Source organism: Gracilinanus agilis, chromosome 3 (assembly GCF_016433145.1).
Source record: "Gracilinanus agilis isolate LMUSP501 chromosome 3, AgileGrace, whole genome shotgun sequence".
Lineage (NCBI taxonomy): Eukaryota > Metazoa > Chordata > Mammalia > Didelphimorphia > Didelphidae > Gracilinanus > Gracilinanus agilis.
In genome coordinates, this window is record NC_058132.1 from 420,894,871 (window position 1) to 420,913,396 (window position 18,526).

General features: G+C 33.9%; 1 protein-coding gene across 3 annotated transcripts in view; it reads right to left on the reverse strand.

The window, feature by feature from the left end:
* The window catches only part of ERG (ETS transcription factor ERG), a 127,470-nt gene that overhangs the window by 27,999 nt on the left and 80,945 nt on the right, over positions 1-18,526 (reverse strand). For all 3 annotated transcript variants that reach the window (XM_044670297.1, XM_044670296.1, XM_044670298.1), the window contains exon 3: positions 13,536-13,687. In XM_044670297.1, the coding sequence (XP_044526232.1) occupies positions 13,536-13,687 (152 nt within the window). The remainder of the gene's footprint in view (positions 1-13,535; positions 13,688-18,526) is intronic.

Genomic DNA, 18,526 nt, shown 5'->3' on the forward strand with positions numbered 1-18,526 from the left:
TGAATTCTATCAGACATTCAAAGAGCAACTAATCCCAATACTATACAAATTATTTGATATGATAAGCAAAGAAGGAGTCCTACCAAATTCCTTTTATGACACAAATATGGTACTGATTCCAAAGTCAGGGAGATCAAAAACAGAGAAAGAAAACTACAGACCAATCTCCCTAATGAACATAGATGCAAAAATCTTAAATAGAATACTAGCAAAGAGACTCCAGCAAGTAATTAAGAAGATCATCCACCATGATCAGGTGGGATTTATACCAGGAATGCAAGGTTGGTTCAACATTAGGAAAACCATCCACATAATTGACCATATCAATAGTCTAATAAACAAAAATCACGTGATCATCTCAATAGATGCTGAAAAAGCCTTTGACAAAATACAGCATCCATTCCTATTGAAAACACTGAAAAGTATAGGACTAGAAGGACCTTTCCTAAAAATAATAAACAGTATATACCTAAAACCATCAACAAACATCATATGCAATGGGGATAAATTAGAAGCCTTCCCAATAAGATCAGGAGTAAAACAAGGATGCCCATTATCGCCTCTATTATTCAACATAGTACTAGAAACACTAGCAGTTGCAATTAGAGAAGAAAAAGAAATTGAAGGTATAAATGAATGCTAGTTTTATTATCATCAATAATATTATTATGACTATTTTCAGCACAATACTTTGCATATAGTAAGCACTTAATAAACTTTTCACAGATTCACAACTTGGATCCAAAATTGAACAGGAAAAAATTTTGCTGTCTTGCAGAATGTGACAACATTTTCAGAATTTTTTGCTCTTCTTTAACACAAAAATCTGTCTCTATAATACCACCATTCTCCCAGCATATTATATTGTAGCCTAGGATGTCACAATCTTCTGAAATAATCAAAGTTGTGGTAATGTGAAGTGCAATAGAAAGATGAAGGGAGAATAAAAGACTTCAAGCATTTGCTTCTCATATTCTAGAGCAGAGGTTGGCAACGTATGGCTCTTGAGCCATATCTGGTTCTTTTGAGGGCCAGATATGGCTCTTTCTGCAGGAGCCATAAAGTCAATCTTTTTCAGGCACTGTTACAGGAGCGTGCACTGTGAGCACTGTACGGCTCTCACGTAATTACATTTTAAAAAATGTGGTGTTTATGGCTCTCACGGCCAAAAGGGTTGCTGACCCCTGTTCTAGACAATAAGGAGTGATCTGTAGTGCTAGGAGATGTCATGTAAGTTTTATTAAATTGTCATAGACATTAGAATGTGCTTGATGGGACATATCATTTAGTAGTATGACCTTAAGGGAAAATAAGTCTGCTTGGGTCAGGTAGGGGACTCAGTGAATAGAGAACCAGGACTAAGCTCAAATCTGGCTTCACACATTTCCTAGCTGTGTAACATTGGGCAAGTAAATTAACTCCAATTGCCTAGCCCTTACTACTCTTCTGGAATTAATGGTACTTAGTAATGATTCTAAGACAGAAGGAAAGGGTTAAAAAAACAACCCTCTAAGTCTGCTTTAGGAAGTGATCTTTGAGTTTATACTGTGGTTAGTACAAAAGGAAATCTCTTCCTTAGGACACATCTTAGAGAAGAATAGGCAAAGCTATACTTCCAGCTATTCCTATGTCAAGGAAGCTCTTTGTGGGATTGTGCATTACTACATGCAAATGCTCTGGAATCTTTAGCAATAATTCCCAAAACCCTACTTTGAAAACATTCCATGTTACTTTTTAAAAAAAGCAGTAAAGTGCTAAAATATATATATAAAAGATATAACTAAGACACTGACTACTTGGATCGAAAAGAGAACAAGGAATGAACAAAGGTTAGAATTTAAGTGGTTTTGAAAAAAATTTTTATAATTTTTAAATAATTTTTATAATGCTGCAGTGAATACTCTAAAGTTGAAAAAATATTAAAATTGTTTTTTATCAATATAAGGTTTTCAGAGGTAAAAGATTTTCAGCGAAACTATGTCACTTACTAATAATGTATGAAAAACACTTCACTCTTAAGAAAAAGTAATGTATCTTCCACATACTTTCAAATAATTGAAGAAATGGTTAAAGAATTAATATTCTAACTTGATAACACAAAGTCCTTCTAACTTGAAGAGTGACAATTCATAATTTGTATAGCTGTGAAATTTAAGTCTACTGTAGAGCCTGAGCAGTGGAATATTTTAAGCAAGATTTAGCTTAACAATCCTGGCTTCAGAAGAGAGACCATCTGAGCTTAGGAAAGGAGCAATTGGCTAGGAGAACTGTTCTGCCACAATTAAACAGACTTTCCTTACTTCCTCTTTCATTTTTTTCCCTTTCTTAAATACTGCAGTCTCAAACAGAATTCAAGAATGCTGGCTCTGGAGTCAAAGAGCCCAAATAAAAATACAACTTTTAATATGGACTACGTGTGATCCTGGGCAAGACAGTTTCCCTTGTCATGGTTTCTTTACTTAACAAATGGGTGATAGGGAGGATGGACTAGATCTGTGATTCTATTATTTCTCAATGTACCTCTCATGGCTTTGACTAAATTTCGTTTTAGTGTTAGGAATTTGTGTTTCTTTTTAAGCATCAATTTCAAAATTCTTTTTGGAAAGAGCCTTATAACAAAAATGACAACAATAATAATGACTGCTATTAGGTTATGTTTTCAGTTTCAAAACATTCTCATACCCATTCATTATTCAGCATAATGTAAATTCCTTGAAGGCAAGGAATTTTTTTTGTCTTTGTATCACCAATTTCATGGTAGACATTTAACAAATGCTTTGCAGATTAAATTGGTTGCCTTGATCTTTGCCTCTATACTCTATACATACCAGAGATACATTATTAAATCTTATATGTAACGTTAATAGCAGACCTTCTTTGATGATTCCAGCCTATGCTGATCACATATTTGTTTGTGATCTGTTATATGTTGTAAGGGAGTTGGCCTCTGAAAGTTCAATACCTACTCACAGAAAGAAAATAATTGATAATTATCTCTTACCTTGGAGTAACTGGAATTTACTTCCTCTTAGAACTTTCTGCTGTCTTTGAGAGTCCCCAAAGACATTGCCAGTCATTGTTTGGGCTATTTTATTGCTCCATTTCTAATTCAATTTGTTTTTGGCATTTGCTTTCACTTTATAAAGGCATGACAAGGTGTAATTGAGTTTTCACAGTTGGTTTAACACCACCCTATCCACAATTTAATTTGTGATTATATTCCTAGGCTCCTCTACAATATCATTTGTCTCTAGTCCTGATTTGGCTATATAATTGTATGTCAGACTTTAGTCTTTCACATCCTACTTCTTACAGTTATGTGTGTGTATATCTTATCTTTGAACAGTAGTGGATACTGCTACATTGAGCTGAGTTTGCTGAATTCTACTCCTTGAAGTGCTTAATTAAGGTAAAGGGCATACATCTCTAGTTTGATATTTAGGGGGCAAGAAAAAAGAATAGATGATTAGCATCTTTTCACCAAATCTATGACTGTGGGCACCTTACTTTTGTTACTAGGCATTTATCAAATTACATATGCTTGCAATATTTTAAAATATATGCACACACATTCAGGATAAAAATCTAAAATTCAAAAGTTTGGTAATGTACTACTGTATTTCATTTTGGGAACTAAAACTAATTTCTGTCAAAAGAAAAGAAAATTTCAAAATGTCATGACCTATGAAAATCCAGACTCTATTGCAATTTTCATATCATTGTGTAACTTTAACTACATTGTAAAAAAGGTGGTTGAGTACCCTACCTTCCTCTTTGTTAGCACACTGCCAAACAAGCTATTAGGTACCACAGAAAAGAAATATTTGACAGAGAAGATCTTACTGTATACAGCAAACTTGCAACACAAATTGTGTCACCTCTCACAACAGATTGGTGAATGATATTACTCTGTAATTCTCTCTAAAATGTTAATTTCACCATAAAAATCTGAATTAGATTTTTTTCTAAAACTGTTTTGGTATAAAAGAATTATAAATACTTAAAAGTCAGACATCTCAAGTTTTGCTCAAGTTATTTTTGGCTATGTATATGATGACTATTCTGAACCAGATACAGACTAAGTAGACTTTTTCACTGATGTGCAGAGGTTATGATAAGAGGGGGTGGGGAAGGTGGTCCAGGAATGGCAAGAAGGAAAAAAAGGAGGTTCAGTCCTGAAAAGCAGCAAAATAATTTTAGTGATTTATTCAATAAGAAACTCTGCTATTTAATAAAAATTCATATAATCCTCAACATATTCAATTAAAATATTTTGTGTTTTTAGTTTAGTTCATTGATTGCTCTGACGTATGACTTTTATAATGGACTTATGGCATAAATCTGTGCATCTGACCATATCTCAGTGAGACCAAAAAAAGATACATAGTTATTTTGTATGTTTCCTCCTTTTTGTAAAGTGCAACAGGCTATGTATTTATTGGCAAAGATAGAGTATGTTATAATCAGTCTTATTTTGAGCCTATTTTGAGAATTTCCTTGGGAAATTAGGGAGACTGAATCATGATTTTGAAAATGATTTCTACCTATAGTAGGTTTAACTTATCTAAATTATTAAAGAAAAATACAAATAAATTAGTATCCTATGCATGTAAATCCCACAAATATCCTAATTTTTATCACAAACTATAGAACTTTCATGTCTAATGTGAATTTACTCCTTGACTGGAGTAGTATCAAACTACTTAACCTTAGTAAAGGCAACCTTGAGATAGTAGGAAAAGTACTGAGCTTGGAGATAAGAAAAAGTAGATTCAAGTTCTTCTTGTGACATTAATTAGTTGTGTGTCTTTCAGCAACTCACTTAATCTTCCTCATCCTCAATCTCCTCAACTGTAAAGTGAGGAGTCAGACTAAGCCAGTCTGCTAAGTTTCCTTCTAGGTCTAGACCTATGATCATATGATTCTATCATTGTGGCCACACTGAATAGGTGCCCCAAATAGCTCTCTAGTATTTATCAACTAAGGTAGTAGAAAGATTCAAAATTCACCACACTGATGAAGTTAACAATCCTATTCCATATTACCTGTATAATTTTCTTATTCATAATTTGTTTCAAGTGTTCTCTTTTGCTACCCAAATGACACAGTAGGAGTTACTCCTAGCAATAATACTTAGTAATCCATCAATTAAGAACTATTTAAATATCCAGTCACTGTGCTATACACAGAGGATAGATGCTAAGATTAAAGCAATCTCGTCTCTCAAGAAACCAATATTCTAATTATAATAAATATTGTGAGGGGGAGGATGACACCAATTTCAATATCTCCATAGCATCATTGGGGAACTAAGATTATGCAATAAAGATCTTTGGGCTTTTGTATGTGCAGGTGAAACTTGGCACATAACTGAAAGAACTGTAACTTGCAAAATCAGCCACAACACATACTCTTACATCAACTGAATAACTGTAGAGATATTAAGCAATAGAGAAAGAGGCTGACCATCATAAGGAATTATTTCTTCAATGTGCATAGAGCATTCAATGCCTTTCACTGATACACTTTACTTTTCATTTGCATATGCATGCATGCATCAATTCATTCTCATTATATGTCAGGCATCATGTGAGATACTATTACTCAACTAATGGCTTGCCTCCGACCCTCTGCCAGTAGTGGAGGGTATCTGAGCAGTGCACTTCATCTCCACATTCATATTGGAGGAGCAGGCAAAAGTGAATAAGATCCATTATCCCTAAGCTTTTCCTGACAGTCTTAAAGACTATAAACATTGTTATTCATCTAAGAAACTACTCAGTCAGTTAGGTGATAGAGTGGATATAGTACCTGAAGTCAGGAAGCCTGAGGTTTAAGTACAGCCTTAGATATTTACTAGCTGTGTGACTCTGGGTAAGTCACTTAACTCTTATTCATTTTCCCCATCTGTAAAATGAGCTAGAGAAAGAAATGGCAAATCATTCCAATATCTCTGCCAAGAAAACCCCAAATAAGATCACAAAGAGTTGGAAACAATAGGAATAACTGAACAATAACAAGAAATTACCACTAGCTGCTACTCTCCCTATCATTTTTAAACTAAATTATTGGCCATTATTCAATATTGATATTATTCAATAATTGACAACATCGAAGAAACCTATATCCTTAATCTTATCCTAGATGTGGCCCATTCAAATTCTACTCCTGCTTTCATTGTTCTTTCTGGAATTCCCATTTTGTAGTGAATAAACTTCCCTTTATCTTAGATACCTTTACCTCATATTCCTTCTGTCTACTTGACTTCATTCTATTTGGAATCCCCCAGATCATGGTACATCCCTAACTATCTCCACTATTACCACTGGTTTGACTCGGTCCACTCTTGTCTCTCACTGACATGTTCAACTTTTTGACGCAACTTTCAGCAACTTCTCCAGCTTTATATACTTTATAAAAAAGTTCTATTCTATTATATAAATTTTCTCTTCTATTCAAATCATAAATTTGTTGTGTATCAGTCCCCAGATTATCCTTCTTTCTTTTTTCACAGGGTTTAGCACCTGGGGCACTGCCTTGCTTCCCAATAAAACTCATTTTGGTGCTACTTCAAGTGCCAGAACCTTTCAGTTCTTTAATCTCTTTGAGATGTCTATATTTCCTACTCCTTCAACTTCAGCCATACACATGGATGATTATAATCTTGATCTCATGATTACCCATCAGTTTCCATTTTCTTAATGAAAAACTCTGACATTCATACATCTGATCATATCATACTACCATATTTCTCTGTGCCTCATCTCTCCCAAAGCTATTCTTCCCCCTCTAATTTCTTCATCACCTAATGTCACTGGTCTGATTTCACCTTCTTCCCTTTCAAGTCTTGACTATAATAAACAATTCCATAATGAACAAATTCAATTCTACTTTGTCATCTACTCTTGAATTTTTCAGAAATCAAATTCCAACCCTAGATTACTCCCATCGTCTGTCTCCTCAACTAATACTAATGTAGTAGACTAGAGTAAAAGAAGTCAGCCCCTGTGATTACTGAGTACACTTTAAAAGTATCCTATCCAACTACAACTGAACCCTTACTCAAGCAGAACATGAATGTTATGAAGAAATATTATAGGTCAAGAGGCATACAAAAAAAGTAGCTCTATGCACATGACCTCAGGGAGAAAAAGAAATAGTAAGGCCTTAACAATTATAAGAGTGCTTGGAAGAAATGAGGTAAGAAAATTTTAAAAAGGACATTTTAAGTGAAATGAGAACTATGAAGAAAATATTTAGAAGAATAAGCAATTTGGAAAAGAAGGTAGAAAATGTTACCCAAGTAAAAGACTTTATGAAAGTTAAAATGGATAAAAAAAATTAATGATTCCTTAATAACCTCAAGGAGAAAAAAGGAGACAATGGAACAAAGCTAAAAAATTAGAAAAAAGAAAAAATATTTATAATTTTTAAAATGACATGGAAAGGAGGTTGAAATGAGATAATTTAAGAATCATTGTACTCCATGAAAACTATGACCAAACAAAAAATTTGAATTCCATATCAAAAAGTCAAAAATGGAAATTCTACAGTTCTATTAGAACTGTAGTCTCTCAAACACTTATTAAGTGCTTACTATGTGCCAGTCACTGTACTAAGTTCTGGGGACTTAGAAAAAGGCAACACAAGGCATGTGATCTTGAGGAGCTCACAATCTAATTGGAAATACAATAAGCAAGTGAATATATAAAAACAAGCTATATTCAGGATTAACATGAAATAAATAAGAGATAAGAAATAATAATTTTTAAAAGGTCAAGAAAACCCTCTTGTAGAGGATGAGATTTTTAGTAGGGACTTAAAAGAGGTCAGAGAATTAGGCAGAAATGAGGAGGGAGAGAATTCCAGGAATAAGGGATAGTCAAAGAAAATCCTTGGAACTGACCAAGCATTTTATTTATCAACGAAATCAATGTTAATTAATCAAAGAATATGAGGAGTGGATTAAGGTATAAGAAGACTAGAAAAGTAGGAAGATGCTGTGACATCAGAAGATTTTATATTTGATCCTGGAGATAATAGGGAGGCACTGGAGTTTATTGAGTACACAGATGACATGGTTGGACCCATACATTAGGAAAATCACTTTGGTGGCTTAATGGTAGGATGAATTAGCATGGGGAGATAGGAGGCAGGCCCATTTTGATGATTCAGTAGTGAGGTAATGATGGTATGGTCCAGAGTGGTGATAGTGCCAGAAGAGAGAAGGGGGCACAATTGAAACATGTTCCAAAGGCCTCAGTAATAGATTGGATATGAGGGTTGAGATAATGAAGAGTTAAGAAGGATACCTTGGTTTTATACCTAAGGAACTAGGAGGATGTTGTTGTCACTATAGAAATAAGGATATTCAGAGAGTGGAGGATAAGAAGTAAAGAAAATGAGCTCAGTTTTGAACACACTAAGTTTAAGATGTCTACTGGACATCTAATTCAAAATGTCTGAAAGACAGTTGGAGGTTAGCAGAGAGTTTAGGGTAGGATAGGTAGATCTGATGATCACTGGCACAAAGATTGTTTAAATTTAAATTTATTTATTTGTTCATTTGTTACATTAAAATATCCAGGCAACTCCCTCCCTCCCCACAATTACAGAAGGCATATGACAAAAAGATATGCGTATACATAAAACTATGTCTTGCTTATTTTTATTTACCATTTCTTTCTCTGGAGGTGGACATCATGAGCCATTCTTCAAATAATATTTCTATTGTTGTATATAACATTCTCTTGGTTCTGTTTGTTTTACTCTTCAAATTTCATATTTCTATAATTTGTTCTTTTCTCTCATGTATTTGATAGGATTTCATTGTTAAGTCTATATTTGGATCTGTGATACTGTTTGTAGACCCAGAACTGATTACTCTGTTTTATGTGTTTTGGTCTCTAAAGGACACGTTTACTATTTCTGCCATTTTATATAAGTGGTGCTGGGAAAGACATATTTTTAGGAGTCCTTTTAGTCCTTGTTTTCCCTGAATTTTGTCCAGTTTTTTATTTTTCCTTTTTGTTATCTTTCTATTAGGCCTATCCAGAACTGAGAGGGATTTTAAAATATGCTGATTGTGTTAGTCTATGTCTTCTTATATTTCAGTTAATGTTTCTTTTATGAATTTAGATATTAGGACATATAAAACTTTAATACTGATTTGCCATTTATGACTCATTTCAAAATAATGTCTTTTCCTTGTTTATCCCATTTTACATTTTGAATATTTTGTTTTTACTTTGATAGCATGATTGTAACTTCTTTTTTTAATTCACCTTATGGATAGCAAGTTTTTTCAATCTCTCATTTTTATTGTCTTTGTTTTAAATATATATATGTATATATATATATACATATATATATTTTAACCCTTACCTTCTGTCTCAGAATCAATACTGTGTTTTGGTAAGGGCTAGGCAGTGGGGGTTAAGTGACTTGCCCAGGGTGACACAGCTAGGAAGTGTCTGAGGCCAGATTTGAACCCAGCACCTCCCATCCCTCGGCCTGGCTCTCAATCCACTGAGGCACCCAGCTGCCTCCTAAAATATATTTCTAATAAATAACTGCTTGTGGGATTTTGGTTTTTTTTTCCCCAATCTGTCATTCCTTTTATGTTAATGTTTAATCAATTCAGATTTAAAGTTATTAGAGTTAGGTTTATATTTTCTTCAATTGATCTCTATTATTTATTTCCAAATAAAATTTTCAGTTTTTCTTCTATGTCGTTTTAGTAATTTTAACTGTATTCCCACTGGCTCCCTTCCTCTTGGCCTTAATTCTCCCTTTTCCCAAATTTTGGCATTTTGCTTACTAATTCCTTTTTTCTTGCTTGCTTTTATATTACTACTCAATTCTTTTCCCTTTAAGTTAGGTAGTCTAGTAGAATTTCTCTGCTCCCTTTAAACTTATTTTTTTATTTTAAAAATTTTCGTTTCCGGGTACAGCTGGGTGGCTCAGTGGATTGAGAGCCAGGCCTAGAGACAGGATGCAGCCAAAGCAGTTCTAAGGGGAAAATTTATATCACTGAGTGCATATATTAACAAATTAGGGAGGGCAGAGGTTAATGAATTGGGCATGCAACTTAAAAAACTAGAAAATGAACAAATTAAAATTCCTCAGATGAAAACTAAATTAGAAATACTAAAAATCAAAGGAGAAATTAATAAAATCGAAAGTAAAAGAACTATTGAATTAATAAATAAGACTAGAAGCTGGTATTTTGAAAAAACAGATAAAATAGATAAAGTACTGGTAAATCTAATAAAAAAAGAGGAAGAAGAAAACCGAATTAATAGTATCAAAGATGAAAAGGGAGACCTCACCTCTAATGAAGAGGAAATTAAGGCAATCATTAAAAACTATTTTGCCCAATTATGTGGCAATAAATTTAGCAATCTAGGTGATATGGATGAATATTTACAAAAATATAAATTGCCTAGATTAACAGCAGAAGAAATAGAATCCTTAAATAATCCAATATCAGAAAAAGAAATTGAAGAACTCCCTAAGAAAAAATCGCCAGGGCCTGATGGATTCACAAGTGAATTCTATCAAACATTCAAAGAACAATTAATCCCAATACTATACAAATTATTTGATATAATAAGCAAAGAAGGAGTCTTACCAAATTCCTTTTATGACACAAATATGGTACTGATTCCAAAGCCAGGTAGATCAAAAACAGAGAAAGAAAATTTTTCATTTTCTGCATCTTATTCTAAAAAGGATTTCTTACTCTCATTACTCATTCATGTTTGCTTTTCTATCTATTCTAGACTTTTGTTCTTTCATTTATGGTATTTATACTTTAGCCCTTCATTCTCTGTATTTTTCAAAGGAGTAAAACTTTTGAGGTACTTATTTGGGGTTCCTATTTTAAAGATTTTTTGCTATCAAACTGTTGATCTTGTTCTCTGTCTCTCTTTTTCTGGTTTTTTGTTGTTGTTGTTTTTGCTTCATTCCTAGAAATTGTAGTTCTTATAAGTATTAGAGAGGATGTTGCTGTTCATCTTTTGTTTTCAAAAAGGATTATGAGGGTGATGTCTTAACTCAAGAATGAATTGCATTTAAATGAGGCACAGTTGCACAGTTGTCAGCCTCTCTCTTTTCCAGAATCATTGAAAATTCTGTTTTCTCATTTTCCAGGTGTCAGTAACCTCCAGCAGTTCAACTTTCGATTATGATTTCATGCTTTTTTTTTGTTATGCTCTTCAGGCCTGATGTCTTCTTGTTTTCCAGATGAATTGTTTTTGATAGGGTATTTTCTTATTTTTTCCATCTTTTCTTTCTGTTTTAATATTTCTATCATCTCATGAAGTGGTTATATTTTGTTTAGCCCATTATAATTTGCAGAGAGTTTAGCTCTTAGATAACATAATAAATTCACTGCCATTGTAGTTTTTCCTTTCTGGCTGTTCATTTTGTCTCTCTTACTTAATTTATTCTATTTCTTTTGGACAGAATATTCTTTTCTATAGAGCTCTACTTGAATTAATGGTATTATTGTCTTCTTGTTTTACTCATTAGGCTTGTCTTAATCTAAAATAGGCATTTCCTCCTGTTCAATTTTTATCTCCAGCCTCAGATTTAGGATTAGGGGATTATGTTTAAATCAAACTCCATTCTTGTACTTCTAGATAGTGTAGCTAAGATACCACTGGATCCTGAATTTTGTGGCTAAAGCTAAACCCTATTTTCAGTAGGAATAGTCCGTATTTGTCTCCTGATATGTTTCAACCCCAAGTCCTTGTTGAATTGGGCATGGACTTCTTAGATTCTGATTTAAGCACAGACTTCCTGGAAATTCACCTAGTTTTGTATCCCATAACTGATGAGGTCCCTAGGTTTTTCCATGCTGAGAATGCATTGGCCTTGTATCCTAATGCTATTATGTACTTCCCCTTCCACCTAGGTTGTCTCTGCAATTTTACAGAATCCTCATAACCTTTCTGTGTAGTTCTGGATTACATGGAGATTATAGCTGATTCCATTTTATTTTATTTATTATTGTTACTTATTTATCATTTTTTAGGTTTTTTCAGAGGGGTGTTTGTGGAGTGTCTGGGCTCTTCTGTGTTCTAATGTGCCAAAATCTTCTCACAGTCTTTTAAAGAAATGTTGATAAAGTTATGAATTGGCAAATCCATTATGGAAAACAAATTGGAATTAAACCCCAAAAGCTATTAAACTGTAAAAATCTCACTATCCTCCCATTCCCCACTAAAGATCAAATAAAGAGGGTAAAAACAATGATTATTCACAGTGGCACTTTTTGTTTTAGCAAAGAACTGGAAAGTATTGATTGGGAAATAGGAATTATATGAATGTATTTGAATATTATTGGATGATAAAAATTTAAATGATGGATAAACTTGAAAAGACATATAAATGGATGCAGAGTGAAGCAAATAAAGGAAGACAATTTATAAAATTATTATATTAAAAACAAATGCAACCTTTAATGTCTTCATTACTCAACAGTTCAATGGCCAATTAGGACTCCAGTTGATTAGTGATGAATCATGTATACTAACTCTTAGAATGATAGACTAGAGGTGTTGCATGAAGTAAATATTTTCAGACATGACCAATATGTGACTTATTTTGTTTGACTATTTTTATTTGTTTTGAGGTTTTATTTTTTTTTAAGTTGGAGTTTAGGAATTTGGAGAATGTAGTGGAAAAAACATGTAACATTTCTGCCAAAAAAATGTCAGTGGAGCATTTTTTAAATGCACAAAAGATGATAAGAGAAGTCTTAGAGGTATATACAAAGAATTATGATATTTTAAACACATTAAGTAGAATATCTTAAATATTTTTAAAAATCTGCATATCAGAAAAAAATCATAGTTTCATACATGATCTTTTTTGTTTTTGTTTTTCTTTTTATACTTGTGTTCATGTATATTAATATTTTTCAAAATAAAAAAATTTCAAAATTATTATTTGTAGACTAAAATCAATGTCAGTAAACAAGTATTTATTGTGTTTACTTTGATCCAAGGACTATACTTGTTCTAAGTAATACAATTTTTTTTAAAGCCCCTGCCCTCCAAGAGCAAACATTGTAACAGGGGGACTACATATAAATAACTAGGCTTATAGAAAAATGCAAAAAGAAGGTAAGTTGAAAGGGCAAGATAGTGTAATGTCAGAGGACTGACTGGGAAAGACTTTCAATCTGAATGGAGTCTTGAGCAATGAATCCTTTATTATTCAGTTTAACTTTTATTATAATTACTGTTAGTACTATTTTCTCACAAAATGTTAATGCTTACATTTATACTATGTCTTTAAGTTAACAAAACCTTTTTTTTTAACAGCAAGCATTTGGGCTATGTTGTCAAAGTACTTTTATGCCTATTTTACATATGAGGAAATAAGGGAAAAGAGACTTTGTCTTACCCATGTCTCAAGATGAATAAATAGCACAACAACAATTCAGACTGAAAAAACGAAATTCAGTGGTCTCTCCAGTAATCAAATTATCACAAATCCCAAACTGAAATTTGTAAACTTCTGACCTGCAGGCACAATAACCCTTCGTTCATTTATCGGCATGTTGGTTGACAGAATTTGCTTCTCCTCCAAAAAGCTGCCATAATTCATTCCAACATTTTCTTGACTGTTGACCATCTTCCCACCCTTTGTAACACTGCAGTCATCAGGAGAGTTCCTAGAGAAATACGAGATATTTTCTTCAATTAATACAATACTCAAGAATGATCTAAAATCATGTAGAAGAAGGTTTAAAAATGTGGGAGGATAATAGAGGAGAGATAGAAAAAATGTAGAGAGAAAGAAACTGTGAATTGGAATATGAAAGAATAATTTTATTAATAGTAATTTTAACTTGATTCTTATATATCAAAAAGTGAACAAAGTCTCCTAACTTCTATTTCTTCAAATAACTCCATTTTGAAAGTATCATTTTAAAATTCCATCCATAACAACAGATGAATCTAGGGAAGAATGAAGACAATGGTATAAAATAAATGACCAAAATATATATATATAACATATACATATACACATATATACTATGGAATAATAAAAGAATCCCAAAATAAAAGACTTTTATTTGTTTTAGCAATACTGTAGTTTACTCTTTTGATATGCCATCTGAAATATTTACATTATTGTATAGTAAAAAAGTGGTCTTAACATTGCAATGATAAAAATCCAGACTAAATCTAAAAGTATCAATATATTCCCTATCCATAGAAAGTAAATTAGGGGATTTTCTTGGACCGTTAGTCTTTGATTTGCAAACTGAAGTTGGGATTGTTGGAATAAATTCTTTAAATGTTTTAAGGAAATGTTTCCTACAAGGCTGGTTTTTACTTTGTTTTGGAAAAATCTTGAGCATCCGAGAAATAGCTCCCATGGATTCAATTATCATTTCTGTGCTGGTATTATTCAGATCTATTTTTCCAGGCCTCACCTCTCTCTTAACCTACTGTCGTACATCTTCAATTACTTATTTGTTTATTTTTTTAAACCCTTAACTTCTGTGTATTGACTTATAGGTGGAAGAGTGGTAAGGGTAGGCAATGGGGGTCAAGTGACTTGCTCAGGGTCACACAGCTGGGAAGTGTCTGAGGCCAGATTTGAACCTAGGACCTCCCGTCTCTAGGCCTGGCTCTCAATCCACTGAGCTACCCAGCTGCCCCTCATCTTCAATTACTTTTGAACACCTCAAACTGGATATCCTTTAGACATCATAAATGTAGCATATCTAGAATTGAACTTTTAAACTTCCCTAAAATTGTGCCTTTTTTCTATCTTCCCTGTTACTATCAAAGGTTTCATTATACTGCTAGTCATCAAGGTTTGCATCATAGGTACCATTCTTGAATCCTTGCTCATATGTAATGTTGCCAAGTCCTACTGATTCTGCTTTCACAGAATTTTTCATACATTTTTCATACATATCCTCTTCTGTTCTCTAACAATGCCACCATCCTGCTGCAGGCCATTATCACTTCATGATTGGACTATTTCAATAATTTTCTGGCTGGTCTTCCTGTTATATGTCTTTCTCCACTCCAGTCCATTGTCCACTCCCTATCAAAATGAACTTTTCTTACATTTTTCATGTTCTTACACTTTATTCCCATTTACTGGTCTATGACCCAGTGACACTGGCCTCTTTTATTGGTCCTTATATCCAATCTTTCATCTCTGGACTCCACATCCTTTCACTGGCTGTCCTCAATGCTTTGAACTTTCTTCTTCCTCCTCTCCACTTCCAGGCTTCTCTGGCTTCCTTCAAGTCTCTGGTGTTCCCCTCAGTTCTAGTGTCTAGTCTTTGAGATGCTCTTCAAATTATCATATATATATATATATATGTGTATATATATATGGTATAGAAATTACAGAAATATAAATGAATTTAAGTATAGTTTAAGTATAGTTAAAAGTTGGTTTGAAGAGGCCAGCACGACCGCATGCTAGGAACTCTTAGGACAGGAGATTCTGAAATATGGCAGGAGAGATTTTGAAGGAGCACCAATGGTGTTCTTCCTTTCTTGGAGCTGAGAGAGGAAGAAGCTTATCTCTGCTGATCCTGTTTCTACCAGTCTGTGAGTGAGAGAAGGGAAACTTTTTGATTTCTCTGGGAGTATCTTTCCTCATCAGAAGAAACCATCTTGAAGAAGATCCTACAAACTCTCAACCCTGACTAAAAACATCGTTGTCTAGAGGCAGTTGTTGGTGTGAGGGCTGAGGGTCAACCTCAGACCTGACCCAGCCAGGTTGAACTTCAACATCCAGAGTTCATTCTTTTATCCTGAAACCTGTCACATCCTGATAAACCAACAAAAGGAGGATTTATAGTGTTAGGAAGAATAGAGAGGGCTTTTGGGGTATTAGCCAGAAACAGAAAAGGTTCGTAGGGAGCCTCAAGAAACAGAAGAGTCCACCTCATGCTAGACTTAGAGGGAAATGGGAAGTGAAAGAATGAGTGATTAGGGCATCCTCAATCCTCAATCCTCCCTTCCTATCTCTTATTTACCAATAAACCTGTTAGTTTTTACAACTGCTTGGAAGACTTAGTTGTGGCTGACTCAGTTTAATAAGGCACAGAAGTTTACTACACTAAAAGGGGACTGGGGTATCATCTACACACCTCAGTGTACCCCACTATTTCAATCCACTATTTCAAAACATAGGATTTTACTGTGAGCTCCCTGAGAGCAAAGACTCTGCCTTTTTTTTTTCTGTCTCGTTTGTCATTAACCTAAAATTTTGCTTCTTGATAAGCACAAAGAGCCCCTTTTTGGCTAAGAAAAATGTATTTTAGGAATTTATTTCATGTAGCATTAAAGTTGGGGAAAGGGATGTTAATTAAGGTACAACTTTTCAAAAGGAGTCAATTAATTTATCTCATTCTAGTTAGAAGGAAAGCCTGACGTTCATCTAGCAATAACTTGTAAGGCTTGGGTTGCATTTCCTGAGCAAAATGGAGCTCAATTTTGCATCTAAGTTACAGTGTTTGAATGTTTTCTTAAAGTGGTGGCCTTATTTAGGACACATGAATATTTCAAACCTGTAACTATTATTTTAGGCTTAGGTAGGTTTTTTTAAGTACACCAATATCTGAACACTTGATATAGTAGTGCAGTGATTTCAAAATCAAACAAAAGTCATATCTGAGAACTTTATAATTTCAGCTCAAGTTAACTCACCATCTTGATTCTAGATAAATTAGAGTGAACTTTGTGTATCTTGAACTTCCTTTTCTTTCTCTAGTGGCCTTTGTTTTGAAGTTGCTGGTGATAATGCCTTGATAGATGAAATTTTTCTTTGCACAGAGGAAAATCTGTGTGCTGTTATATGACTCTGTCATTGTTTGTCCTTTGTTTTAGATGAGGACAAATGACATCATGAGATGATATCTTTTTTTAATCATTTATTAATATTCATTTTTAACATGGTTACATGATTCAAGCTCCTACTTTTCCCTTCACCACCTGCCCCACCCCCCATAGCCCATGCACATTTCCACTGGTTGTAACATGTGTCCTTGTTCAAGACCTATTTCCAAATTGTTTATATTTGCATTGGTGTGGTAGTTTCGAGTCCATATCCCCAATCATGTCCGCCTGAACCCATGCTTTTAAGCATTTGTTTTTCTTATATGTTTCCTCTCCTGCAGTTCTTCCTCTGAATGTGGGTAGCGTTTTTTACCATAAATCCCTCAGAGCTGTCCTGTGTCATTGCATTGCTGCTGGTACAGAAGCCCATTACATTCAATTTTACCACAGTATATCAGTCTCTGTGTACAATGTTCTTCTGGCTCTGCTCCTTTCCCTCTGCATCAGTTCCTGGAGGTCTTTCCAGTTCACATGGAATTCCTCCAATTTATTATTCCTTTTAGCACAATAGTATTCCATCACCAGCATATACCACAGTTTGTTCAGCCATTCCCCAGTTGAAGGACATACCCCCCTTTTCCATTTCTTTGACACCACAAAAAGCACAGCTATAAATATTTTCGTACAAGTCTGTTTATCTATGATCTCTTTGGGGTACAAATCCAACAATGCTATGGCTGGATCAAAGGGCAGGCATTCTTTTATAGCCCTTTGAGCATAGTTCCAAATTGCCATCCAGAATGGTAGGATCAGTTCACAACTCCACCAGCAGTGCATCAATGTCCCAATTTTGCCACATTCCCTCCAGCATTCATTACTCTCCCCTTCTTTCATTTTAGCCAATCTGCTAGGTGTGAGGTGATAGCTCAGAGTTGTTTTGATTTGCATTTCTCTAATTATTAGAGATTTGGAACACTTTCTCATGTGCTTATTGATACTTTTGATTTCTTTACCTGAGAATTGCCTATCCATGTCTCTTGCCCATTTATCAATGGGGGAATGGCTTGATTTTTTATACAATTGCTTTAAGTCCTTGTATATTTGAGTAATTAGACCTCTGTCAGAGTTTTTTGTTATAAAGATTTTTTCCCAATTTGTTGTTTCCCTTCTGATTTTGACTACATTGTTTTTGTTTGTAAAAAGCTTTTTAGCTTAATATAATCAAAACCATTTAATTTATATTTTGTAATTCTCTCTAACTCTTGCTTGGTTTTAAAATCTTTCCTTTCCCAGAGATCTGACAGGTATACTATTTTGTGTTCACTTAACTTATTTATAGTTTCCCTCTTTATATTCAAGTCATTCACCCATTCTGAATTTATCTTGGTGTAGGGTGTGAGATGTTGATCTAAACCTAATCTCTCCCATATTGTTTTCCAAATTTCCAAGCAGTTTTTGTGAAATAGTGGATTCATGTACCAAAAGTTGGGCTCTTTGGGTCTATCATATACTGTTTTGCTGATGTCATTAACCCCAAGTCTATTCCACTAATCCTCCCTTCTATCTCTTAGCCAGTACTATATTGTTTTAATGACTGCTGCTTTATAGTATAGTTTAATATCTGGTACTTCTAGGCCCCCTTCCTTCGCATTTTTTCCCTTTATTTCCCTTGATATTCTTGATCTTTTGTTATTCCA